This window comes from Callorhinus ursinus, unplaced genomic scaffold, assembly GCF_003265705.2.
Source record: "Callorhinus ursinus isolate GAN/ISIS: 27379988/994484 unplaced genomic scaffold, GSC_fseal_2.0 scaffold1, whole genome shotgun sequence".
Taxonomy (NCBI): domain Eukaryota; kingdom Metazoa; phylum Chordata; class Mammalia; order Carnivora; family Otariidae; genus Callorhinus; species Callorhinus ursinus.
In genome coordinates, this window is record NW_027397063.1 from 61,699,706 (window position 1) to 61,726,895 (window position 27,190).

Here is a 27,190-nt window from a genome sequence, read left to right on the forward strand (position 1 = left end):
GGACACTGGAAGGAGATAAAGTGCTTGCTGCCCCAGAGGTGGCTGTGTCCTGGGAAATGTGGTCCGTAGGAGTATATCCACTTACGGAGGATGAAGATGTTGAGGCGGTCACTGGTGAGAGAGTGCTGGTTTGAGATTCCTTGCTGGGCACCTTGGTCTGACTGGTGTCGTTCTTAGATGCTGTTGTCTCTGGAGCAGAGGTGAAGGAAGAGTGTGTTGTTAGGAATTAACTTAACTTTGCATCTTAAAGACCTAGAAAAAGAGGAAGAAACTATACTCAAAGCCAGCAGTAGGAAGGAATAAAGAAAGATTAGAACAGAGATACATGAATATGGAATTTCAAAACCATGAGAAAATAGATAAAACCAAAATTTGCTTCTTTGAGAAGACGAGCAAAATTGATAAAATATCGCTAGGTGGACTAAGAAAAAAAGAGCGAAGACTCGAATTACTAACATGAGAAATGAAAGTGTGGACATTACCAGCATTTCTAGAAAAATAAAAGGATTATAAGCAAGGAGTGTGAGCAGTTATACACCAACAGATTGGATGACCTCCACGAAATGGTCAATGTGTTTCCTAGAAACACAAAACCTGTCAAGACCAAATCATAAAGAAATAGAAAATCTGAATAGACCTATAACTTGGAAGGAGATTGACTCGACAATCAAAATTCTCCCAACAAAGAAAAGCCCTGGGCCTAATGGCTTCTGGGGAATTCTACCAAACACTCAAAGAACTAACACCATACTTTTCACACTTTTCCAATAAATTGAAGAGGAAGGAACTTGCCCTAACTCATTCTTTTAGGCCAGCATTACTGTGATACCAAACCCAGACAAATACACTACAAGGAAAAAAAAAAATATATATATATATATATATATGCCTTAGGACCAATATTTCTTACGAGCATTGATGAAAAATCTTCAACAAAATAGAAGCTAACTGCATTCAGCAGCATATTAAAGGGATTATTCTCCATGACTAAATGAGTTTTATTCCTGGAATGCAAGGATGATTCAACATAAAAAACTTAGTCAACGCAATACATCACACTAATAGAATGAAGGTGGGAAACAACATGATCATCTCAATTGATGTGGAAAAAGCATTTGACAAAATTCAACACTCTTTCATGATAAAACTGCTCTTTAAAGTAGGAGCAGAAGGAAACTACCTCAATATAATGCAAATCATATATTAAAATCCCATAATGAACATCATACTCAATGGTGAAAGACTGAAAGCTGTTTCTCTAACATCAGGAACAAAGCAAGGATGCTTGCTTTCACCACTTGTATTCAACATAGTACTGGAAGTTCTAGCCAGATCAATTATGGAAAAAAAAAGAAGAAGAAGAAGAAAAAGGAAAAGAAAAAAATAAATAAAAGACATCCAAATTAGAAAGGAGGAAGCATAATTATCTGTTTACAAATGATATGATCTTATATGTACAAAACTCTAAAGGTTCCATACAAAAAACTTGTAAAACTACTAAGTGAATTCAGCGCAGTAGTAGGATACAAGGTCAACACACAAAAATCAGTTGTATTTCTATATGCTAATAATGAACAATCCAAAAAGGAAATTAAGAAAACAATTTTGTTTATAATAGCATCAAAAAGAAAAAAAATACTTAGGAATTAACAAAGGAGGTGAAAGCCTTGTACAATAAAAATGACAAAATATTGCTGAAAGACATTAAAGAAGGCATAAATGAATAAAAACAGATCCCAAGTTTAATAGACTTAATATTGTTAGGATGTCAGTACTATCCAATGTGACCTGCAGATTCAATGCAGCCATCCCTGTCAAAATCCCAATGATATTTTTTGCAGAAATAGAAAAACTCATCCTAAAATTCATGTGGAATCTCAAAGGACCCCAAACAGCCAAAGCAATCATGAAAAAGAAGAACAAAGCTGGAGGGCTCACACTTCTGATTTCAAAACTTACTACAAATCTACAGTAATCAAAACACTGTGGTACTGGCATAAAGACAGACTTACAGATCAGTGAAATAGAATAGAGACCCAGAAATAAACCCTTGCATATATTGTCAAATGATTTTTTACAAGGAAACCAGACTATTCAACGAAAAAAGGACAGTTTGTTTTTAAATAAACAGTGCTGGGAAAACTGGGTATCCACTTGCAAAAGAACGAAGTCAGGCCCTTGAAGAGGTATTTGTATACCTATGTTCATAGCAGCATTATTTATAATAGCTAAAACATGAAAGAAACCCAAGTGTTCATTGCTAAGTGTCCATTGAATGGACAAGCAAAATGTGGAAAATACATACACTGGAACGTGATTCAGCCTCAAAGAAGGAACACAATTCCGACATATGCTACAGCATGAATGAATATTGAGGACACTATGCTCAGTGAAATAAGCCAGTCACAAAAAGACAAATATTGTACAAACTCCACTTACATGAACCACTTAGAATAGTCAAAATCATAGAGACAGAAAGTACAATGGTGGTTGCCAGAGGCTGGGAGAAAAAAAAGAAATAAAGAGTTATTGTTTAATGGGTATAAAGTTTCAGTTTTACAGATGAAAAAGTGTTCTGGAGATGTGTTGTGGTGACAATAGCAAAACATTATGAGTATATTTAACGTCATAGGGTTGTATACTTAAAATGTGTATTTTACCATAATTAAAAAATAAGATGAATTGAGAAAAAAATAGAAACCTGATATAAACTATTTTAAATTGAATTAGCAGTGATAAAATAAACCCACCTCTCACAAAATGTAGGTCAAGATGATATTATAGGCAATTAGATAATTCCAATTTTATACAAACTCTTCCAGAGCTTAGTAGAAGAGGGAATGCCCTACAACTAATTTTGCAAGGTTGTTGTAACTTTAATACCAAAACCAAATACAGACAGTGTAAGAAAGGAAAAGTATAGATCAATAAATCTCAGCAATAATATAGATGGAAATGTCCAAAACAAAATATTAGCAAGCCAAGTTCAACATTGGATTTATTAAAAAAAATTCATCATGATCAAGCTGGGTTTAAGCTAGAAGTACAAAAATATGAAATTAATATAAGTCACCGTATAAACAGAATGGAAGGGAAGACAAAATCACAACAGTTGCAGGAAAAGCATATGACCAAATTCAACACTCATTCCTGTTAAAACTCCTAGCAAACTAAAAATAAATGTTAACTCTTAATCTGACAAATGATGTCAATAAAAAACCATTATTAAATGTCATACTTGAAGATAAAATATTGGAAATATTTTCTTTAAAATTTGGAATGAGTCCATGTCAACTACTTCTATTTGACACTATGCTGGAGGTCTAGCCAGACAAAAAAATAAAAATAAACAAGAATATGAAGGTATAGAGAAGTTCTTTTTGGTATGGAAAGGAAGAAACACCCTGTGATCATTTGCAGATGATATAATTGTTTACATGTAAAGCCCCCCCAATTTCAAATTATTAGCAAAGTTCTACATATATGGTCAAAAATGTAAAAATAACTGTATTCCCATACATCAGCAAAAGAAAACATTTTTAAATGATAGTATTTGTGATAATGACAAATATAAAATATTCAAGACTAAATCTAACAAAAGATGTGCTTAATCTTTGTGGACAAAGTTATACCACTTCACTGCAATATATTAAAGAAGATCTACTCATCATTTTAAAATTGCAAAATAGAGATAATTAAAAGATCCATACCCCATAATGTCACTACCCAGACAACCACATTATTTTATTATTTTATTTTTATTTACTTAAATTCAATTAATTAACATATAGTGCATTATTAGTTTCAGAGGCAGAGTTCAGTAATTCATCAACTGCATATAACACCCAGTGCTCATTATATCAAGTGCCCTCCTTAATGCCCATCACCCGTTTACCCCATTTCCCCACCCTCCACCCCTCCAGTCTGTTTCCTATAGTTAAGAGTCTGTTATGGTTTGTCTCCCTCTCTGATTTTATCTTATTTTATTTTTCCCTCCTTTCCCCTATGATCCTCTGTTATAGAATGGAATATTACTCAGCCATCAAAAAAATGATATCTTGCCATTTGCAATGACATGGATAGAACTAGAGGGTATTATGCTAAGCAGAATAAGTCAATCAGAGAAAGACAATGATCATGATTTCACTCATATGTGGAATTTAAGAAATAGACAACCACATTATTGTGTGTCCTTCCAGCATTTTTTTCTTTTAAATAAATATATAGTTTAACTTACCCAGCATATATAATTTTGCATCCATTTTTTAAAACTTTATCTGATATTATGAGCATCTCTTTGTGTATTATTCTTTCTAAACATAGCCTGAGGAGACAAATCTTTTATGCCTTGGGTGGTAGTTCCTTCTCTTCTCCCTTCTGGAGGCAAGGCAGTGCTGGCTGAGGGGTAGGGGGACTGAGTCAGCTAAGCCCAACAGCAAGATCTTGGGTGTTGTATGCAAAGTTCCCTTGCTGAGCTCTGGAGGCCCCTTTTCCCAACTAAGTCATTCCCTCCACAAAAACTTTTCATCGTACCATTCCCATTTCCATTTTCCTGCAAATGGTGCAGCATGGGGGCAAGGTGTCTCTCCTAGAGCACTTAATTCAGTGTGCTGAGTTAGCTCTTACCACCCCTCTGGAGATAATGAGAGTCAGGGATCGCGTACACGCTACTGGTTCTTTGCTTGTAAGTTTTTCCCTGATAAACCTCACTTAATGCTTGTTCCATGTGTCGCTCATACGTCTGTGTGATAAGAGTGTGTGTGTTTGTGGGTGCGTGCGTGTGTGTGTGTGTGTGTGTGTGTGTGTCTCCATGCCCCTATGGAACATTGGATGTTGCCTTTATACATTAAATAATATTCCATCATAGGGACAGCCCCTAATTTACTCACTGGTGGGCACTTAGGTGGTTTCCAATGTGTTGCTATCATAAATAAAGCCTTTGATGACTATCTTTGTGTATAATATTTTGTTTTGTTTTCATTATTTCAGCTCATCTCCTTAACATAAATTGCTGTAAGTGGACATACTGGTTAATGCTGTTATAACAACTTTCATGTCATTAATTCATACCACCAAATTTCTTGACAGAGAAGTCATGCTAATTTACAGTCCCATTAGCAGTATATGAGAGAATACCTGTTTCCCAATACTCTCTCCCTTTGTGGTGTTTTTTTTAAAGATTTTTATTTATTTATTTGAGAGAGAGAGCGTGAGCATGGGGAAGGGAAGGGGAGGCGCGAGGAGACTCCCTGCTGAGGACACCGAGATCATGACCTGAGCCCTAGGCAGCCGAGTAACCGACTAAGCCACCCAGGTGCCCCTACTCTCTCCCTTTGGAAAACATTTGTATTTGGTAATACCGATTTTAAATCTTGTCAAACAGGGCTGTGTCCTCCTTTTGAATCTTTGTTTAAAAGGCTTGCCAGTCCTGGGCTGAGTTGACTAGAATCTCCTGCACCAGTGAATAGGAAAGCAAGTGAGCCCCTTCAGGTTGATAACTCCATTTTATCCTGTAGGGGAGTAGGCGCAGTCTTAACAAGTCTCTAAATCTGTTGGGCTCGTCGTTAAGAGGAAGAGATTAGCATTAGTTATATCAATATATCTTTCACCACCATTTAAACAATAAATCTTAAGCCACTCCTTCAATGGATTAGTCAGCAATTTCGAAAAACACTTTGCTAACCTCCAGTGGGTTATTCCTCCGGAGGAAATCCTGGTAAGGGGGAGAGTCTTAGAGGAGTTCTTCTTGGTAGAAAGTGGTTCTCAGAAGATAGAGTGCATCCAAATCCCTGGGGGAACTTGAAGAAATGGATTCTGGGGCCCACCACCAGAGTCTGATTCCCTACATGGGGTGGGGTCCAGGAATCCGCCTTTAACACATGCGCAGGGTGATTTCGATACCTGTGATCTATGGACAACATTTTAAGGAACACCACCCTTAAAATAAAATGATAGTATCTGCTCTTAAGATTTTTTTTTTTTTTTTTTGTAAGCTAAAACCACCTTACTGAAGTGGTAAGGCACTGAAATTTCAGGGCTTGATCAAGCTTGATTCTCAAGAATATTCCCAGCCTTATTCTTGGTGCTCAAATTTTGCTGGAATGAACAGACCTTGTCTTTTACCAGCAGGCAAGCCCAGCTCTTCAGCAGCTATCAGACTGTTAGACAACTGAAGCCTGTCGTTCTCGACCTGGCCGAATACGTAACGTATATGCAGAGCTGAGAGCTAGGGATTTGAATGTAAAGAGTTGATATTTGAGAGAAACAGCTTTTTCCTCTCTTCTCCTCTCCCTCCTTTCTCTATGACAATCCATCTTCTACTTCACTGAAAAGACCATCTAACTTGATCTCCTATGTCCCAGAACCCTCTCCACCAGGAAATGTCTCTGCCTTCTCCAGGTCCCTCATCCTGCCCCCAGAAGACGGGCTGAATCTCTACCAAAGCCTACACACACAGAGACACCCGGTGCCCTGTCTGCTCCTCAGGTGACTTAGCCCATCACCTCTCTGTCTGAGAGTTTCCTTCCCTTCTGCTAACAAATGTGTTTAAGTCTTTCTTGACCTAAAATAAGTCTTCCATCCGTCTTGTGTTCTTCTTATCCCCTATCTTTTGTTTCACCCACGAGAAAAGTCAGGTCTATAATCTCCACCCCAGTCACCTCACTAAAAACGCTTTCCTGAAAAGTTACCAAAAAAACCCCTCCTTCCTAATCACCAAAACCAATTCTCTTCAGTTCCTGTTAGTCTCTGTGAAATCTGGTGCCATCCATGCATCCGGTCAACAAGTATTTATTGAGCATCCACATCACGATTCTCCTCAGCCAGTGTCTCCTTAATACCTGCACAGCGTTGCCCTCCTTAAACTGAATGATTCTGCTCATCCAATGTGCTCCCCAGTCCTTCTGCTCCCTGGGCCATTTCTCTTCTCTTCTCAGCTTCCAGATGAAGTCAGTCTTCTAGGTGTCATCTCCAACACTTCCCTTTCTTTCTACACTTTCTTTCTGACTAGACTACATCTACTTTGACACCTTACAAATCTATAACTCTACCCTGGCTTCGCACCCATTTTTCCAGACTCACCTTTCAGTGATTCCCTGGCTGTCCTGTCAAATGCAACATGTCTAAGCCAAACTTTTCCTCAGACTGCTTTTCTATCTTCCTATGTTAATAGTAACATCAGTCCCCCAGGTACTCAGGACAGAAACTCCCTGAGTCATCTTTGATTCTTTTGTCTTCCTTGTCCCCAACATCACAATTTGGCACCAACTATTATTCCTCCAAATTATCACTCCCATCATGGTCTCTAGGTTCACTCTGCTGTGTTACACTCATTACTCTGACCAATGCAGCAGCCTCTAACTGCTCCTCCTGATTGCTCTACTCCCCACCTTGCCCCACTGCTGGCTCAATCTTCAGCTATGGGAACCGCAAAGAAGAGTCTCTCAACTCCTTAGCAGGGATCTTTGAGAGAATGCCTGTATTGCCCTCCCTGGAAGGCAGCTGCTTGGATCCTGAGGGCATGGGTCTAGTTGTCTTATCAGGGTCATGGAGGCTGGTGACTGGAATTGTTCCTGTCATCCTCTCACAACTGTGGTAAGGAAATCAGGGTCCTGAAGCATGTGTCCTTAGAGGGAGGCCGTTTGGTTCTGGATGATCCTGCGGTTGAGAAGAGTGTTCAGTAGTCTTGTCCATAGGTCTGTCTATACTGCAGAGTGGTTTCTGTAAGGAATGCCCATTACCAAGATGTTTCTGTCAGAGACATTTTCTCCTCTTGGAGTTCTTGAATGTCAACTGACCTGTGGTTAATTGGTCCATATAGTTGGGAATAGGGATTTCTTTTGTACTTCTCTCACCAGGTACATTTTGACTATAAATAATAAAAATGTTGATACTGCATATTTGTATAGGGCTTTATAGCTTCTTTTAGTTAATAGTACCCCCATTTCACAGATGAGGAAACTGATATTTGGAGAGGCTGAGTGACTTGCCCAACACTACATGCCTTGTAAGTGACAGGGTGGGGGCTCACAGGTAAGAGTCAAGGCTTGGAAATTGTGAGTGTTGTTCAGCTGTGGGACTGTCACTGAGGGCACAGCTTCTCCACAGTTTGGGCTCTTCTAACCCTTCCTCTGGAGAGCTGAAGTAAGGGATGGAGAAAAGGTGATTAACTTTCCCTGAGTTCTTAGTCTGCCACAAGCTGAGTGTTCTGAGCCCTGGGAGCAGTTCAGCACATTTTCAGGGGCAAATGATGTGACACCGGGCTATTTCTGCCAATTTTCCTCGTGTCTCCTTTTCTGTGATGATGTCAGTGAGTTAAAACGGTTGTTGACCCCTTGGGGTGGCAAGACTGTCCGAAGACACAAGTATGATATTGTCTAAAATGGATAGTTTAAAAGAAGTTTTCTCAGGGGAGGAGCCTGCATCAAGGGCCAGTGAGGGCACCAGGGGCATTCCACCCTCAGAGACCTGGAACCTTCCATGGGTTTCTTGGCTACCCCTGCAGTGAGAGAGCTCTCATCAAGGCAGTTATTAAGTTGGATCTGGTAGGAGGTATATCTAACACTTGTCTGAGTCCTCTGGGGGCTACAAGGATGGCAGAGGTTGATGGTGTTGATAGGCATTGTTTCTCTTTTGTGGCCCTCTGGTAACGCCACAGGTATGAGGAGGTGATGGGTGTGTTGTTGACTCAGTTGAAGGAGTGGTGGCCGCAGTGGTGATGCTGGTGGGAGATAACATTCCCACAGCGTGGTGAATCACTCCTTGAAGAGAAACAGAGCCTATGTCTTACGTGTGTGCATTGTGGACAGAGGTTTATTCTTAGTGCCTGGTCTGTTTGTCTTGAGTTATTCCTGGAATTAGAGGTGAGGAAGCCATAAGCCATATCACCCACCAAGTTTTGCTTTTCTGCTGTTTCCTGATTGGTGGGGCCTTTGCCAGGCTGTGCCTGGGGCAGTAGAGAGCTAAGGAAGCACTGTGAGGAAATGGACTCATGGATAGGCAGCAGGTGCCCTGAAAGGTATAAAGAGTTTGGCAGAAGGAGGCAGGACTACCTGTCTTGCCTCCCTATTTGGGAGTCCCAAGGGCCATCTGTGTGTGTGTCAGCCTCAGAATTGGCACAGCTCTCATCCTCATGGTAGTAACTAGGTTTTGGGTGCTGCCTCAGCCCCGCTCACAGAAGAAGAACTAGGTCATGGAAACTGTTGTTCACACACAGCTGGGTCTGTGCTTCTCAGGATTGAAGACTGCTGTTCCCTCAGAAATTCTTGGTGACCAAAGAATGAGATTTCTGAGCAGTTCCTGGGCTGTGGGTGATTTCAGGCTTCTGCCCCTCTGTGGTCAGGGTTTGGGAGCTGGCAAGCTCCCAAAGCTGCCCCTTAGGGACCTCATGTTGGTGCGAGATGATAAATACAATGGCTGTTGGAGCCATGGCTGTAGGGACTGTGACAGGTGACAATGGAGGTGGTAGCTATGGTTTGTGTTTCTACTTTCATCTTAGAGGAAACAGGAACTGTGACTAGTATTGTGTCTGTTGGGTATTTTTCCTCCATTGTTCCTAGAATTCAAGATGAGGAAAGTCACTAACTTAGAATGTCCTTAGGATTACTGATCTTGTGATATCTTCAGCACTTAGAATGGTGGCTGGCATACAGGGATCGCTTCGTAGATATCTGTTGAATAAATAAATTCATGTGTCCCCATCCTCTGGTCTTTGGTTCCTTCAGCTGAGGTTTGGAGAGAGTGTGAGGTTGCACCTGTTTCTCCTGTCACTGTCACAGTGGTCCCAGGGCCAGGAGGAGGCTAATACAACGGCTGCAGCCTGGGAGGTATGACCACCACCGCAGCAGAAGGTAGTCAAACTCCTGAGGGCAACCCTAGGCTAGGAGGGTGTGTCTGCCTCAGATGGGAGCCAGGGAGAGATGAGCTCCAAAACCAAATGGTGGAGGCTGGAGATCGAACTTCTGAGGAGAGGAAGGGGTGGGGAAAAGAAAGTTGGAGCTGTGCTTGTGAGCATCTGGTGGAAGCTGGGGATCTTGACACTTCTTGGCTAGGTTCTGGAGCTTCTGGGGTTTCACCAGGGTAATCTTGGTGCTGCTACATAGATGCTGGCAGAAGTTCAGTCAAATGACCTGTGATGGTATCCATGGTGAAGAAACGCCTAGTTGATAGGCATTGTTTGTGATGTGACTTCAGTGGGTATAGTTGGAAAGGAAAGATAAAGTTCTTGCCTAGGAGCCAACTGTGAAGGGCAGATTCTTAATTTTTTTCCACAGTGTGATTGACCTAAATGTTTGTGATCAGCTCAAAGGAGGTGGCTCCATTTACTAATGAGGAAAAGGAAGGAGATACTTGAAGAAGCTATAATGATGCCGGTGGCTTTTTCGATACCTCAGTTCCCTCAAAACACAGGCTGGCCAGTCTTTGACTCGGGGAAGAAGGAACTGAAGCAAGAAAGCAAAATTGTAGTAACTACTGTGATTTAGTGGTTGCTTGGTTGTTTTAGCCGTAATTCCTCACAGACACAGTGTTTCTGACCCCCCTAACTAGGTTCTTTCCGAGCCCGACATGGACAATGAACAGCAGAATCTGACAAGGCCATGGAATGGTTAAAAGTGTGGGTTCTAGAGTCAAACTGACCAACATTCACTGTGTGACTTGGACAAGTTACTTGACCTCTCTGAGGCTTGAGGTACTTATCTGTAGAAGTGGGATGATGGTAGATAACAGTAATAACAATGTGTGTGCTGCGTGCAAAATGCTTAGCTCAGTACCTAAGCTCAATAAATGGCACTTTGTGCTGCCTGTTATCTTGGCCATTACAGAGGTCTGATATCCTGGTGAAGGCAGCAGTCCTTGTGACTGGCTCCTGTTTTCACTTGTCCGTTCCCATCCCAGATCTCCACGGCCATCATCGGGCAAGCCATAGAACCTTCTGCCTGGACTCCTGCCGCCAACAACTAACCGGTCTCCCATTTCACCCTTGTCTACTTCCAATCCATTTTCCTCTACTATATCCAGAGTAATCATGCCAAATTTCAAATCTGACTATGTCACTCCTCTACCTGAAGCCCCTCACTGTCTGCCCATTCTGGTTCCTGAAAACCCGTAATCCCTTCATCCCTTCCACGGTTTATAAGGCCCTGCATGATCTAGACAGGCCTACCTCTTTCAAGTCCTTCCCTGTCAAGCTCTCTCCTGCCTCTGCATGTCTTCCCCCGCCTGGCTGGTGCTCCTTCCCTCCCCTGCCTCCACCTGGCTTACTGCTCCTCCTTCTTGTCTCAGCTCAGAGGGCAGCACCTGGTCAGAGAGGCGTTCCTGGACTTACTAATCTAAATGAAGTCTCCCTCTTTTGCTCTCATCAGAATACTTGTTCAACATAGAACCACATTTGTAGTTGGGTATTTTTCTGTAATTATTTTCTTTCTTTCTGCATACTAGATCTTCGCTCCAGGAGCCTGGGCTCTGTCTGTTCCATCTCTCACTGTGTACACACAGTTCTGCCTTAGAACAATGTCGGGCACTCCTTAAATAGTTGTTTAATTAACACATGTATGAACAGATGAATGAGTGAATGAATGAATGAACGAATGAATGAATATCTCAACAGGGGTTGTGATTGCTTCAGTCCATCCTCATTGATGGGCTTGGCTGGTTTGGAGATTCATTTGTAAAAGGTTTTGTTATGCAGTGCAAACCCAGTAAATGAGGAGTAAGGAAATTTGGATTCTAGTCCCAGCTGCCCTACTTAGTGGCTGTGTGACATTTAAAAAGCTTTGGAGGCAGGAACCATGCATGACTTATTCATCTTTGTGGCTAGAGTACTTGGAATGAGTAGAAGTTCAACAAGTGAATGAATAACTCCGAGCTCTTTCTTACCCTGAAGTCCCCAAAGCCCATCGGCAACAGGCCTTTTGGGATTCAAGTTTCTATTTTAGCTGGGGGCGTTTACGTAGAGAGTAGATTTCTATGCAGACCTTAAAAATGCTCACCGAGCTGCCTGCAGCGTAAGCCAGTGCCCTCTGTTTGAGCAGGGCCATGACTGTAGAGGCCTCGTGCGCAAGCACAGACACCCAGTTCCTGGGGCCTCTTCAGGGTCTCAAGGAAGATGCTGAGTATTTGGACCTGTACAAAGTGCCAACAAGTTGAGTTCATTTCAACTCCACTCCTCAGTGCTGTGCTGGGCCATAGGCATACAATGATGACTAAGCATCTGCTTGCCATGAATTGAACCCAGTAGAAGGAAAGATGAACATTCTAGAATGTTTGGAAGTAGGAGGAGAGATGCCTATAAAGTCTTCAGTCTTGGCCTTTGAAGGAGTGGCCCCGAGAGCCCCAGTAGGGGCCTATCTGAAGCATTTAGGGGTGCCATAAAATGAGGCGACAGACAGCAAAACCACTTGCTGGAGCCCATAGAAAGCCAACTGCTTCTTGGCCTCTCCTGGTCATGAAGGCATAAATCTCTCGTCCGTCAGACATGGCCAGGACAGCCTCAGCCTCTGGAGCCAAGCCCCAGAAATCAAGGGTGGGAAGGAGATCGCTGGGCGAGGCCTCAAGAAGCCGTGGGCTCAGCTCTAGCGGGGCTCTGCCCAATGGCAGAACTGGCCTTCAGGGGCAGCTCAGGCCATAAGCCACATTCCAAATGAGCCAAGCCAGCCCTTGCAAGCCTACAGGAAGGACAGGGGTGGCCTTGCCGAGGCTCGAGAATGCCTGGATGAATGAAAATGCCTGTACTGACAGAGATGGCCATTCTATGCCCAGCTTCACCCTGTTTGCCCCCAATCTCCCCAGCTCTAAAAGGGAGCAGTCCCTTCTCTCAAATGAGATTTTTTTTTTAAAGATTTTATTTATTTATTTTGAGAGAGAGAGAATGAGAGAGAAAGAGAGCACATGAGAAGGGGGAGGGTCAGAGGGAGAAGCCGACTCCCCGCCGAGCAGGGAGCCCGATGCAGGACCCGATCCCGGGACTCCAGGATCATGACCTGAGCCGAAGCCAGTCACTTAACCGACTGAGCCACCCAGGTGCCCTCAAATGAGATTTTATGGCTCTTCTACTTTATATCAGAGACGACCTCATTTTATCCTCACCACAACCCTATGAACTAGTCCTTTCGCATGTAACTCATTCTGCCAATACAGCCACCAAGCTAAAGAGGCTCTTCTCATGTCCCCTGGGCTAGCTAAAAGGCAACATTCACTCAAGGTTTTCTGACTTGAAGTTCCTGCTCTTCGCTGTACATTTTGCTGAGCCACAGGCCTAAATTTGATCTATTTTCTTATTAGGATCTCTTGTGCAGGGATTCTCTCCTTTTGGGTGTCCCCAAGTGCAGCAAGAGTTTCCTGGGGCGGGGCGTGGGGGGGGGGCTGATGGCCTGTGGCCTTGGGGGCATGTTGGGTAGGCCTTTCCCAGACAGACTGGGGGTTCTCTGAGAGGGAGAGCAAGAGACCCAGACATCTGGGGTCCTCTGTGACACGGCCCCCTCTGGCCTGCGCTGGTGGCAGCCTGTAACCTCCCAGTGGTGGCCCCGGGCAGGGCAGCGGCCCCTCAATTACCAGGACACTGATAGGATTGGAGACTGAGTTTGATTTTGACCCAGTTTCCTTGCCGTGGGGCATGGAATCAGGGGTGCCAGGCTTCTTTCTGAGTCATTCTCGCCGGGAGCCACTAGTCACCTCTGACTGCATTGGCTCCCTGTCCAGCCCACCTCTGTTCACCTTCCTTTTGCCCTTTGACTTCTGACAGCCAGGGCTTTTCCTTAAGGAAGTCCTTACCACTGCAACATCTTCATGGAAACCCCAGGGCTTTCCCTCCAGCCGGGTGCCGGGGCTTCGCCTGGGTGAGGATGCTGGCAGCAAGTGTGGAAACGGGCTCTAGCTTCTGTCGGGCAGGGCACCCATCAGTCATCCTCAGCGATCCAAGGGAAGGGGACTGACCAGTTTCTGCTTGCCCAGAAGATCCCTGGGGCACATGTGGGGGGCTAACTACCTGTCCTGTGGAGACTGTCTTTCCCGCCATGTCCTCGGAATGCTCAGTCTGATGCCTGGGGCGCCACTTCCCACCCCACACCCACCTCCTTTCCAAGCCCAGCTCCATCTTGTCTCCTCAACAATGCATGGGCCCCAGCACTCCAGGACAGCTCTGTACTTCTTCCAGGCCCTCACTTTCATGGTCCTTTGCTCCTTCTCTTGCTCACACCCTGTGGTTCCCCATGGCTTTTCCTGCCCACCCCCACCCCAGTTCTTGCCCTCTGGGCTCTTCTCCACAAACTCTCTGGCTCCTCCCAGGCAAAAGGACCCTAAGACAGGGCTAAGTGCAGAGTTAGTACTGAACACTTTTTCTGTTGACTTTATATCACAAAATATCAAAACTTAAGAACTTGGGAGCCGATTCACCACCCCACTCTTTATATAGGGGACCCGTGGCACGGACAGAGAAAGGACAGGAGGACCTGGACACGGTGACCAGACCAGTTAGCGCCAAAGCCAAGTCTGGGCCGAGGGCCCCTAAATGCAAGCCACCTTGTCCCCATTGCTTACGGTCATGACTCCCATGGACACTCCTTCTTCTGCACCCTTCTCTTTTACTCCTAAGTGGCTGGCCACTGCAGACTCTAGATGCTCCTTCTGGCCTCCATTTCCTTACTATGTGAGGAGTAGGTTGGGTCGGGGTGGGGGGGTGTGCGGGGGCTGGAGATTTGGGGAGATAATTGCTTCATTTGCTCTTAGCCAAGCCCTTACACATTTCAAGGAAGGCAGAACATTCCAGTTCACCAGTACTGGGTCTCTTACTATCTTTAAGAGAGTATATTCCTTCTGACCCACTCCCAAGAAGTAATCCCTTGGCTGAAAGCTTCCCTAGGCCTGTCGAGGAGGGGAGAGAGATATGATTATTTCTTTGGTTTGGGCTTCAGACCCCTCATCCTCTCCTGGCCCCCAGAGCCTCTCAGAAGATGCAGACACCCAGAAATACAGAATGAAACCCCGTCCTAGAGCCAGAGAGGGGCAGCTTGGAAGGCAGAGGACTGCAGGATGGAGGGCAGGCTTCTCCAACAGGCCTTGCTTCCAGCCCCACACCAGCCCCATTCATAGAAGAGAAGTGGGGGTGTGTGGCGGAGGCCAAGGCCAACACCAGGTCTGTGAGCCCTGCCCTGAGGGCATTAGCCCAAGAGGAGGCTTTTCAACCCCAGGTCAGAGGCAAGAAGCCAACGGCTTGACGCCTCAGTTGCCCTCTGGTACCCACCTGTTTCTAAGCCAGTCTGCGTCAACTCTTCCTCGGCCCCTTTCTTCCAGGTCTGCGCGTCTCCTCCGCTTTCCCCTCTTCCCCATTCTCTCTCTCTCTCTCTCTCTCTCTCTCGTTCTCTCTCGTGCACGCTCACTTCGATTCATCTGTTTCTCTCCTGTCTGTTCCTCTGACTCTGCATCTTCATGTCAGTTCTCCTTCAGGTCCTGTCACCCAGCTTTTCTGTCTTCTTCATCACCCTCTCTCCTCAACTCCCTCTCCCTCTTTCTACAGTTCCACCTATCTGTCCCCTCCTCCCCACAAAATAAAGCCCCGTTCCCCTGACCGTGGGTTTCCCCAAACCAGGCCAGTCAGGCCCCCAGGCACCTCTCTGCTTCACCCCGTCTCCATCTCGTCTTTCCTCTCTCTCTTGTTCTCCCACCTCTCCCGCACCTTGTCCCATCACTTCTCCCTCTTCCCTCTCCCTCCCTCTCCCTCTCTCATTCTCCTCCCCTCTCTCCCTCCCTCTCTCCACGACAGCCCCAGCTCCCTGAAGTCAGCCTGCCCCTGCCCCGGAATGCTGCCTCACTTACCCGGGACCGCCGGCCAAAGGAGGCAGGAACATAAGCAGCTCAGGAACACCCAGGGGACCCTTCTCCACTGGGCCCCCCTCATGGCTCCAGAAAGAGTCCCTCAGGCTCCCCCAGGGAAGCTCCTCAGCACAGAAGTAGCGGTGTGAGGAACAGAGGTGAACTTGTCCCAACGGGCTGCTGGCCTGAAACAGGTGGATTTCCCTGAGGGGCCAGAGGACTGAGGGAGTAAGACAAAAGAAGGTGGGGCCCCGTGCCAATCATCCTTGCCACGTCTTTTCTTTTCTCAATCTCCACCTCTTTCCCCCATCAGGAAAAAAAAACAAAGAAAACACTGATACACCTATTGCTTTGCCCTGGTCAGCCCGAGCCAGTTAGGGGGAGGGGTGGAAGCGGGACGTGGGGGTAGAAACCAGGGCACACTGGGAATGAGCGAACCACCCTTCTGCCTGGAATCCTGGGCCCTCTCCTCCCTCCCCCAAGGGCTGCCCTGTCCTGCCAGAGCTCTGGACTGCTACAGTGGGAGGCAGCTGGGTGGTTTCAGGAGAAAGAGGAGGGGAGAGTGGAAAACAAAGGGGCCAAGCAGGAGTGAGTTGGGGGCTGTGTGAATTGGAAAAGAGTGAGATTTGAGAAGACCCTAAGAAACACAGAGAGTGAGGGGAACAATGGGGTGAGAGGTAGGAATCAGAAATACCCTGTATGTAGGGGTCCTGGGGGGCTCAGCCGTTAGGGCTCCAACTCTTGGTTTCAGCTCAGGTCATGATTTCAGGGTCATGATCTCAGTGCGGTGAGATCAAGCCCCACATCAAGCCCCACTTTGAGCCCTGTGCTCAGCACAGAGTCTGCTTGAGATTCTTTCTCTCTCTCTCTCTCCCTCCCCCTTTGCTCCCCAACACATGCGCTCTTGCTCTCTCTCTCAAATAAATATGTATAAAATCTTAAGAAAGAAAGAAAGAAAGGAAGGAAGGAAGGAAGGAAGAAAGAAAGAAGAAAGAAAGAAAGAAGAAAGAAAGAAAGAGAAAGAAAGAAAGAGAGAAAGAGGAAAAGAAAGAAAGAAAGAAAGAGAAAAAGAAAAAAAAAAAGAAAGAAAGAAAGAAAGGAAGGAAGGAAAAAAGAAAGACCCTGTATGCAACTTTTGGAAAGGGGTGTTGGGCTCAGAATATCTGCTCCGCACCAGGTTCAACTCCGGATACAGCATGGACAAGTGGAAACTTACAGCCAAGGAGTGGAGCGCAGAAGGGGGTCAGTGGATGGAAAACTATGAAGAGAAAACATCAGGGGGTAAGTGGGATTCTAGCTAAACCAACCTAACTGGGCTCTTGCTGAAGACAGGCTGGGTGACCAGACATCACCTGGGGGGTGATGGGGGGTGAGGAACCAGATCAGACATTGAGGTGACCGAATAGTGAGAATGGCGCACTCTTGCTGAACTGAATCAGCAGGGTTCTTGCTAAAACTGGATTTTACAAAGAAGTGCATAGGTGGGCCTAGGAGGTTCAGGAGCTTAAGATCTAATCAAGCCAAGAATCTTTGTCAAGTAACACCCACCTCAAAGGTTGTGAGCTCATACACGTTAAAGTGTTTTAGAAAGGTTAAGACACCTGGAAAGGGCACTTGGCTCTTCGTTCTATCCTAACATCATCCTTAAAGGTAGAGACAAATGAGTGTAGCTGGGGGACAGGGAGAAGTTGGGAAAAGAATTTCCAGGCCTATCTGCATCCAGGGTCTTTGCTGTGTCCCTGTCGGGTTTTAGACACGGGTGTGTATGCATCTCATTCATCTTTTCCCCCCGGCTACCTCCAGTCCCCCTCCCGCTCTCCCCTTCTGCCTGGCTCCTTCTCAACTTGCCCCTTTTCCAGAGCTGGGATGCTTCTGTCTCTGCAACAAATGCCCCTCTCTTTGTCTTTCCTTCTCCCCTCCCAAGGCATCTGATGGGGACACAGAGGGGTGAGCAGGAGGGGAGGCAATGAGTGGCTTCTCTCTGTCCTGTCTGGTGGAGACCTCCTAGGCTGCAGACCAGCAGGAACCTAAAACTAACTTTATTTATTTATTTTTAAAGATTTTATTTATTTATTTGAGAGAGAGAGAGCGAGAGCACAAGCCAGGGGGAGAGGCAGAGGGAGAAGCAGACTCCCCACCGATCAGGGAGCCCGATGTGGGGCTCAATCCCTAGACCCTGGGATAACTACTGAGCCGAAGGCAGACACTTAACCGACGGAGCCACCCAGGTACCCCGCTGAAACGAACTTTAAGCTGATATTTTGTGGGGGCACCTAGAAAGCTCGGTCTGGACTTGGGGTATAAGTAAATTGGAGCAAGGATAAGATTATGACCTTTTCACATGGAAGAAAGATACAGACTTGGCTTGAACAGACTCAGCCTGGATTCTAGGCAGCAAAGTCAAGATCCTAACGGGAGATTTCTCTTCTAAGCTAATCAGAGTGGAAGGTCCTAGGTTTTATTTTTTTTGGGGGGGGTGCTAAAATTGCTTACATCCTTATAATATATGCCCTGATAGACCCTCATGCTGCTAATAAAGTTCCTTCTAATCAGACTTAGGACACCTAGATTGAGATGGGGCAGGAAGTCAGATGTTTATTAAATCTGACTTATGAAGCCCTGAACAAAAAGACTTGTAACTAGAGTGCCAGGCCCTGTGTATGACCCCATAACCCTGTGAGATGCATATCACCCCTATCTCGCATGGGAGAGAACCCGGGTTCAGGAAGAGGAACACGTCCTTCCATTATCACTGAGTCATGGTCCAGGTTGGGTGATCAGGTGAAACTGGAGAATGCTATAGCTCCCCTGATCTCACCCGGCCCAGAGCACTCAGTAAGTCACAAGGCTGTAGCTCCAGCCTAGGTCGTCCTGCCTCCAGAGCAAAAGAAGGGATCAAACATGTGCTCAGTGCTTACTCTATGCTGAACCATTTGTTAAGTCCCCCAGGTAGACATGGAAACGTGCCTTTCAGGAAGGACAGCTGTACCAGCTGCACGGGGCAAGGTGAGTTAGCAGGCTCCAGCAGCTAGCTCCTTCCTGGTGCACCTCAGCTTTCAAGCCAACCTCATGCTCTTCTGAGCAAGGGGTGGTGCCAGGTCTTGGCTATTTCCACCCCACCTGTGGGACTCCTCTAACAGGTGTCAGGTCATTGCCGAGGAGGTCACCGAAGTGAAGACGCGGAAGCTCTGCTCCCCAACCAGGCCTTGGCTCCCAGACCCCCGTGAAAGCGGGGACCCTGGCGTTTGGGCTCCATAAAGGCCCCCGTCATTCTCCCCAGATTGGGTGTCTCAGCCCATATCTTTAAAAGTGACGAGCATTTTCACGCCTATTAGCTCATCTCCCTTCTCATTTTACTTCTGAGGCAGAGGGGGGCATAATGCTTACCCAACCAGCACCTTCCTGCCCGGGGTCCCTGTGAAGGAAGAAGGATGGAGCCCCAGCAAGCCCCATCCTGAGTGTGCAGGCGGAGGCAGATGGGAAGTACCGGGAAATCTATATTTACCCATTCACTCAAATTTAAAGAGAAGAAAACGAAGGCCAGGAAGTTAGCCACAGTGCTGTCAAAAGCCCAGCTCCCAGGGGCCCAGATTTGCTCTCTGTGTCCTACAGTTAGGTTTCCCTTTCTAAATTCTGAAAGAGAAAGAGAACTCAACCTAACTTTGGAAGTGGAAGAGACCTTGGTGATGGTGCAGTCACACTCCCCGTTCTACCAGGGAAGAGGTGCAGGCCCAGAGAGAAGGGAGTGTCTGAGTTCACAGAGTTAGTGAGTGACAGATATGGGCCTTGGCCCCATGGCTCCAGGGCTCATTCTGCTTTGCTGCCCTGCCTCCCACGTTTATCCAGTTGTTCTCGAACATTCCTGGCCCCCCAACCGGAATCCCTGCCCCTAATGTAAACCCACGTTCACAGGCAACACTTGGTACGTGTTGTCATCATGGGGACTGAATAATGGCGAACTGTCCTCTCAGCCTGGACAGCCAACAAACAGACATCTCCAACTCCGCGTGCTGACAGAGTCCAGGCCAGGCCTAAAATAGTCTTTTAAAATAAAGCTTAGCAGTTGGGTTTTTTCCCATTATAAAAGTAATGCATGCCCATTATAGCAAATAGGGAAAATATTTAAAAGTAGAGAGAAAAAAACCCATCCCCAATGATCCACCACCAAGAAAAACCTCTCCTAATACATTGATAGTTTCCTAGCCTCTTCCCCACGAAGAGTTCATATACATAGTCTTAATCTATCCCATTGTAGATAAAATTCAGATCTTTTTTACCATGTAACTTTAAACCCAAGCATTTCTTCCTGTCACTGTAAACACTTCATTCATATATTTTTCATAAAATTTCATTGAGTGGACTGCTACTATATCTTATTTAATTATGTTGGACATGGGTTATTTACAGTTGTCCTATTACAAGTAACGAAGAGTTGAGAGTCTTGCACCTAGAGCTCCTTGCATATTTAGGCTCATTTCCTTAGGCTAGAATCAGGCCTTGCGTGTTTTTGTAGACTGCTCTGACCTTCCTTCTAGAGCAGGAAGTCAATGAACATGAATTAGCTATGTCTACAGGATGTGGGGTGTATCCTTGGACACTTGGGGTCCATGAACTCTCTAATGCTAACAGTCTAATGGTAGAGGTGACACCAAAAGAATGAGACTTACTCAGACATTACTCAGATGAGCTAAAAATGACGGATGGATTAAGGACAGCAGATGGGTTGAGAGACAGGTAGAGTCCCTTAAGGATGCCTTCCTGGGTGGGTTCCCAGCCACGATCCATGACCAACTGCCAGGCTTCTCATTTGAATACCCGAGACTTGATACATAGCCCAGGAGAATATTCTAGAGAAAGTGATTCAGAAGGAATTGGAAAGAGAAATGTATGTGTGTTTGGGGGCAGGAGGAGTGGTACTTAGCCAAGGGGTTAGAGCAGAAGATGGAAATAGTCCTGAAACAAAATCTAGCTGAACCAGGCCGGTGCTCCCCTGGAGAAAGCTGGCAGAGAAGGCCAAGGGGAGTGAAGGGGAGCAGAGCCAGGGAGCCCCAGCAAGCCCTGCTCCCCAGTGTGCAATGGAGGCAACAGAACTCGGATGGAGCGTTAGCCTGGCACTCCAGCAGCCGAGTTAATCTGTGAGCCTGTGGGCCAGGCACTGTGCCTGGCACAGGGGATGCTGAGATGAGCAAGCCACAGCCCCTGCCCTCACAGGGTCACAGTCTAGAGGGATCTAGATGTGGGTGAAGGGGCATTTAGTGACAGGCCCTCTGGGTCTGTGGCCCTGAGCTCGGGGTTATGTTGGGCAATGGAGGAAGCTCATGGAGGGCAATCCAAGAGGATCTCAGTATTAGTTTCCTAGGGCTGCTGTAACAAAGCACTGCAAACCAGGTGGCTGAAAGCAACAGAAATGTATTCTCTCACAGTTCTGGAAGCCAGAAGTCCTAAATCAAGGTGCTGATAGGAACATGCTGCCTCCAAAGGCGCTAGGGGAGAATCTTTCCTTGCCTCTTCTAACTGGTGGTTGCTGGAAGCTCTGGTGTTCCGCAGCTTGCAGCTTTCCTCCTCACGTGGTCCTCTTCTCCCCCATGTGTCTGTCTGCTGGCTCTTCTTATAAGGACATGAGTCATTGGAGAAGTGCCCACGCTAAGCCAGTATGACCTCTGTCTAACGTAACTGATTATATCTGCAAAGACTCTATCCCCAGGGGCGCCTGGGTGGCTCATTCAGTTGAGCATCTGCCTTCCGCTCAGGTTGTGATCCTGGGGTCCTGGGATTGAGCTCAGTGGGGAGACTGCTTCTTCCTCAGCCCCTCCCCATGATCGTGCACTCTCTCTCTCTCTCTCTCTCTCTCTCTCTCTCTCTCTCTCAAAAATAAATAAATAAAATTAAAAAAAAAAAGAGTCTATTGCCAGCCAGGTAAGGTCACAGTGAGATTCTTGGTGACATGAATTTTGCAGGGACACTAATCCAACCCAGCATAACCTCTGAAGAAAGTTTGGGAAGGGTAAATGTAAGAGTCATTACAATAGATGACCTCTACAGGGAAGCCTAGCCGGTGAGCCTCATTACCCTGGGCTGGCCCTGGAAGTCCCAAACACCTGCCTCAGTCACCGCTGAGCTACCAAGCCAGTCTGGGTGACCAAAGGAAATGTCCATACTTGACCTTGATCAAACTTCCCAGGGGTAGGAGACTGGGCAGGCAGCCGACCCAGGAGCTCCCAACCCTGCCTCCTTATGTCCACGCTGAGACCACCCCTCACTTCCCAGGAGGGCGAGAGAGAAGCGGTGGAGACAGGAGGGCAGGGCCCAGCTGGAGCTGACCACACCTGCCCCTGACCTGTGATTTCAACCCACTCCTTCAAAGGTGGACTTAGTATAGCTGAGTGAAGGCCTCATACTTCCTGGTTTCTCTCTGAACCAGGAGAAGAGAATAAGGGTAAGCAAGGGGAGAGGGACAGGACAGTAAAAACATAAACAAACCCTACCCTGTTCCCCGGGGTAATTCCACAGCCGGGTATGGCAGCCAACTCCCCACCTCCCACACCAGACCCCTCCCTGCTCTCCAAGGGTGGGGAAGAACCTAAACATTTTCCCCTTTGCTCACACAATCCCAGACTCTCTCTTTATGGGAAAAAGTGACTTCTCACTTTGCTCTGCTCCTTTGAAATTACTTCTTCAGGTGTGCCTGGAATGGTGTCTCCCCCTAGCCCTCAGTTGCCACCCACACTTCCTGGAGCCCTGGGGAGCTGGGGCTCAGGAGGGAGGAGGAGGCAGGAGGATTGTGATCATTAAGCCTGTGTCCCATGTCCTGTATAGGGGTGCAATACTGCAAGATGAGGTTTGCACTGAGATGAGCATGAAGTTCTGGGGTCTAGAGACTGCATTAGCCGGTGAGGTCCCAGGTCCCAGGGGTGAGCCTGCAGGAGGGGTCAGCAGCTGGTTCTCCTTCCAAGGAAGCGGGGGGGGGGGGGATGTTGAGAGGGGCTGCGGTCAAGCCCCAGAAGACTGAGGGAGTGCTCCAGGGGAAAAAACAGGGGCTTTGGAGTCACCATGGCCAAGCTGTTTCCCAGCTGAACCTCAGTTTCCCCATCTGCGCAATGGGAATGGTAATAATTTCTATTAGCTTAACACATAGAAGATTCTGGACAAGTGTCAATGTTCCCTCTCCCTACCCCCTACCTCCTAGGGAAGGTGGACACAGAAAAAGACCCAAAGAGCTGTTTGGAGCAAGAGCCTGGGGTCATTCTGGGTGGCAGGGTTAGCTTTTTGAGGGGGTTACAGTATAATTCGTGCTGAGTGGCTAGCTTAGGAAGGGAAACAGGTTGGGGAGGCCTGGCTATAGGGCTCAGGAGGCTACTGTCTTCACCAGGCTCCTGGTAAAGTGGGAGGGGGTCAGCTTGGCTAGATCAGGTGAGTTGATGTTAATCCTATGCAGATTAGCTTATTTTATGTAATGATCATGCAAGCTGGTAAGTTCGTCAAGAACTATGGTTTAGAGGCTGGGAGAGAGGAGCCTGCTTGAAAGAATGAGGTTTGGAGAATCACAACCAGTGGTACTGAATCCATCTACTAAAAAGCATAATATGCAAAGGCAAAGAAGAGGCAGGTGCTGGAAGGATAATTTTGATTTAAAGGTTTTTTTTTTTTCTTCTAATTCTGATACTAGACTATCTCATAGAAAACCTGCTGGCCCTAGATGCAACCTCTGTTGGGAGTTCAAATGTAGGCTCCAGTATCTTATAATAATGAATATGTAGTATAATAAATATTGCGATACGTGGTTTAATAGTAAATATTGTATAGAATTATTACATTAGCCTAAGTTCAATATGAGATTGGTTTTTAAAAAATGCTTTAAAAGTTTTCCTGACTATTATTGCCTGGAGAGCCCCTGAATATGATTCCCTTTAGCACGCGTGCGCAGCCAAACCCCAAACCCCCAGTCACTCTGAGACAATCGGTCCCGCCCTTGTTTAATTTGTCCCTTGTTTAGTTGTGCCAAGAGGTAGGCACCCACTGCAAGGACCTGGCTTTCTGAGTACCCTGGCTGTGGAAAAGACTAATCCCCCGCCCCAACCCCATGCCATCAGAGTAAAGATCACTGCAGTTTGCTCAAAGTATTAAGAACATGAACCCAGCCCTGTTTGGTTCAAGCTTCTTCTTCCTTCCCACCAGCCCCATGTAGAAGAAAGAGGAAAGCTTAAAATTCGCTGATTTTGTGCATACCTTTGAGTCTGTGTTTCTGTATAAATGACCAATGCGCTGCAAAAAAAAGCAAAAAACAAAAGACGACTTCTTGTACCCTTCTCAGGGTCTAACGTATGGCTTTTCATCAGATGAATACAGGGGGTGAGGAAGGCAAGAAGAAAATGGGAGGACCAGGAGGGGAGTGCTGAGCAAACTTACAGCTTTCCATTCAGGCATCTGGTCAAGGCCAGACCGGTCAAGGCCAGGAAAGGGCTGCTGTGGGCAGGGTCTCTGGGACACAGGAGGAGGGGCATTCTGATCGAGGCAGATAGGGAGTCCAGCCCCTGGGGATGCAACCCTGGTGTGCGGATGGAGGGGCTGTTAAGAATAAATGAGGGGGGGAAACCAGAGCCTCTTCATCTTCATCAGCGCATTAGTAGCTTAATGCTGCCAACCTGCGTGGTTCCATGAGCAATGTGAGAAGAGTAGCGGTGGCTGACTCACCCGGATTCCTTCAAAGTTGAGTAAAATCTATTAGGTACCTGGTTGGAATCCAGAATACCTGCTTGGGGTGGAGGAGCCCCAGAAAGGAGGAAATTGCCAGAAGAGCCCAAGGCGCCAGCGGAGCATGCCAGGGGGGCCTGCTTTGTAAGAAACAACAGCATCCATCTTGCGATGCTGGGAGGTGAGTGGGGGGGTGCTTTGTGCAGAGAGCGCTTGTGTTTAGGGGTTTTATACGGGTGGGTGTCTCTCTTTTCTACCCGGGATGGAGGACTCTGAGTTCATGGAGGGGAGTGAGAGAGAGAAGATGGGTGGAAACCAAAATACAGAGTCCTCAGTTTGGGAAGGGGTTTTCTGCAGGAATAGCTTTGGCCAGAGACTTCTGGCTTCTCTCTGGTACCCAAAGATGCTTCAAACTTTCAGGCCCTTCCTTTCTGCCTTTGTGCCCACCTCCCACCCACCTCAGAAAGCTCTGACAAGGCCCCCAGAGCGCCTACACCTGCTTGCTGGGAGGAGGCCAGCCCTCATGTTGTCGCAGGGATTCTTGCCCCAGCTTGCTTCGCCCTGCAGTCAGCTCTTCGGTCTCCCACTCTTCCTGGCTGGTCCGTACGGTGCCTCAGGTTTGGCTGAAGCTTATTCAACAGGCTGAAGCTTTTTCTATCCCCCAGGCAAACCTTAGCTTCCTTACCTGCCCTCCTGCTCAGCGACTGCCTGAGGCCCCCCAGGTGCCTAGAGTCCCAGCTTTGTCTTTTCTCTTGCTCCCCCCTGGACTCTCCTGAACGCCATCGCTCCATGATCCGTCTGCTGAGCTTAAAGGACATACCTACCTGATGTCAAGAACTGTGAAGGGCCTGCCACAGTATCATGGATGCTGGCAGAAGATATGAGACTCCGGGGTCAAAGACAAAGGACTTTACTACTCCAGACACAGCAGATAGCATGAACTTCATGTTCACACTGGCTTGCCTTGCCCCCTAAGTCCCAGAGGGGCAACACAAAGGCAGGCCCAGATGGGTTCTGTGACACAGTGGGCTTGTGTCCCAGCTGAGAAACCCTGATCTTAGGAAACTCCAATCTTTTTAAGAGGCTGCCAACAAACCTACCCACCCTTTCCCCAGAGGTAAACATTATCTTTATTATATTGGAGAGCAACCAAATCTGCTTCTCTCCCAGAGGGACACGCTATCTCTGTCTCTCGAAGATGTTCACCATATAAACAATCTTGAAAAGATAGTCTAGAACAAAAGGCTGTCTGTATTTCTGCTCCCAAGACTTACAAAAAATGCAAGAGACTGATGGGGAATTGTCTCCCAACATCCAAGACCTGGGGAGACCCAGGGCCACTGGCTCTTTCTGCTGCCTTAGGTTTGCTGGGGTTACTCATTTAGCACCATATACTCCCCTCCCCCAGGTCTCTGTGTCCAGCACAGTGCCCAGTCCCCAGTAGATTCTCAGTAAGTGTTTGTCAAATGGATGGATGAATAAATGAGTCTTTATAGAATTTCTGCTTTATAGCCTGAAAATGGCTAAAACATTTTTTTAAAAACCACAGAAGTAATGACAACTAACATATGTTGAGTATTTGCTATGTTGAGTATTTGCAATTCTACTGTAACCAGAACTGACGTGACTCCTCCCTCCCCCATCTAAAACAAATAAACAAAATCTTTTAAAAAACAAAACAAAACAGCTTCTCTTAAAAAAAAAAAAATGCCTTCTAGGAATTCATCCAAAGGAAATCACAGGCCAAGTCTACACAGATGTATGTACGTAGCAAAAGCTGGGGACCACCTAATGGATCAGTACTGATATTTGCTTAAGTTCTTATGATGTGTTAGTACAATGGAATATAAATGATCATGTGGAAAAATATATAGCAATCAAGGAAAAGTCAATAAAACATTGTGAAGTAAAATGTTTATAAAATGGTTTATATGTTTATAATAGTTTCTATGTCCCGAAAGTTTTTAAAAGAGCCAAATTAAAAAGAAGGAGAAGAAGAAGAGCCTGGAATGAAATACCTGCAAATGGGTAATAACACTGGCATTCTCTGAGCGGTGGGTGCCTTTTATTTTCTCAGTGGTTGGTATTTTCAACAAGTATCGTTTATAATAACATTTTGTGCGTTTCTTAAATGAAGATTTGTCTTCCTCCATGAGCTGTTGTCAGGCGAGCGCTGACAGGAGTCTGACTTCCTTGAGCAGACAGCCACAGGATTCCAGGCCTGCCAGGACCAGCGGGCCACCTAGCACAGGGCTGTCCCCAGGCTGAGGCTGAGCGTGGGGCAGCGGGGTCTCATGCCAGTGGAGTGGGGCAGCACCAGCGCTTAAAAAAATTGTGTGTGTGCCTGTGTAGAGAGGACTGCAACGTGAACTGTATTTTTATAAAAGTGGTAGTTCAAAAAAAATTTTTTGAGGGGCGTCTGGGTGGCTCAGTCAGTTAAGCATCTGACTCTTGTTATCTGCTCAGGTCACGATCTCAGGGTCTTGAGATCAAGCCCTCATCGGGCTCCACGCTGGGCATGGAACCTGCTTAAGATTCTCTCCCTCTGCCCCTCCTCCTACTCCCCGCTCACTCTCTCTCTCAAAAAAAAAAATGTTTTTTGAGACATAATACTCTATAGTAACACCATCAAGGGCTGCCCAGCCCTAACTGAGCCTGGTGATGGAGAGCTCGCTACCTTGGTGCTGGTTCCTGG

The 27,190-nt window shown here is 46.5% G+C and overlaps 1 protein-coding gene across 2 annotated transcripts in view; it reads right to left on the minus strand.

Annotated features, from left to right (window-relative positions):
- The window catches only part of MUC4 (mucin 4, cell surface associated), a 40,113-nt gene extending 24,224 nt beyond the window's left edge, over positions 1-15,889 (minus strand). For both annotated transcript variants that reach the window (XM_073903522.1, XM_025866459.2), the window contains exon 1: positions 15,808-15,889. In XM_073903522.1, the coding sequence (XP_073759623.1) occupies positions 15,808-15,889 (82 nt within the window). The remainder of the gene's footprint in view (positions 1-15,807) is intronic.
- Positions 15,890-27,190: the final 11,301 nt, after the last annotated feature.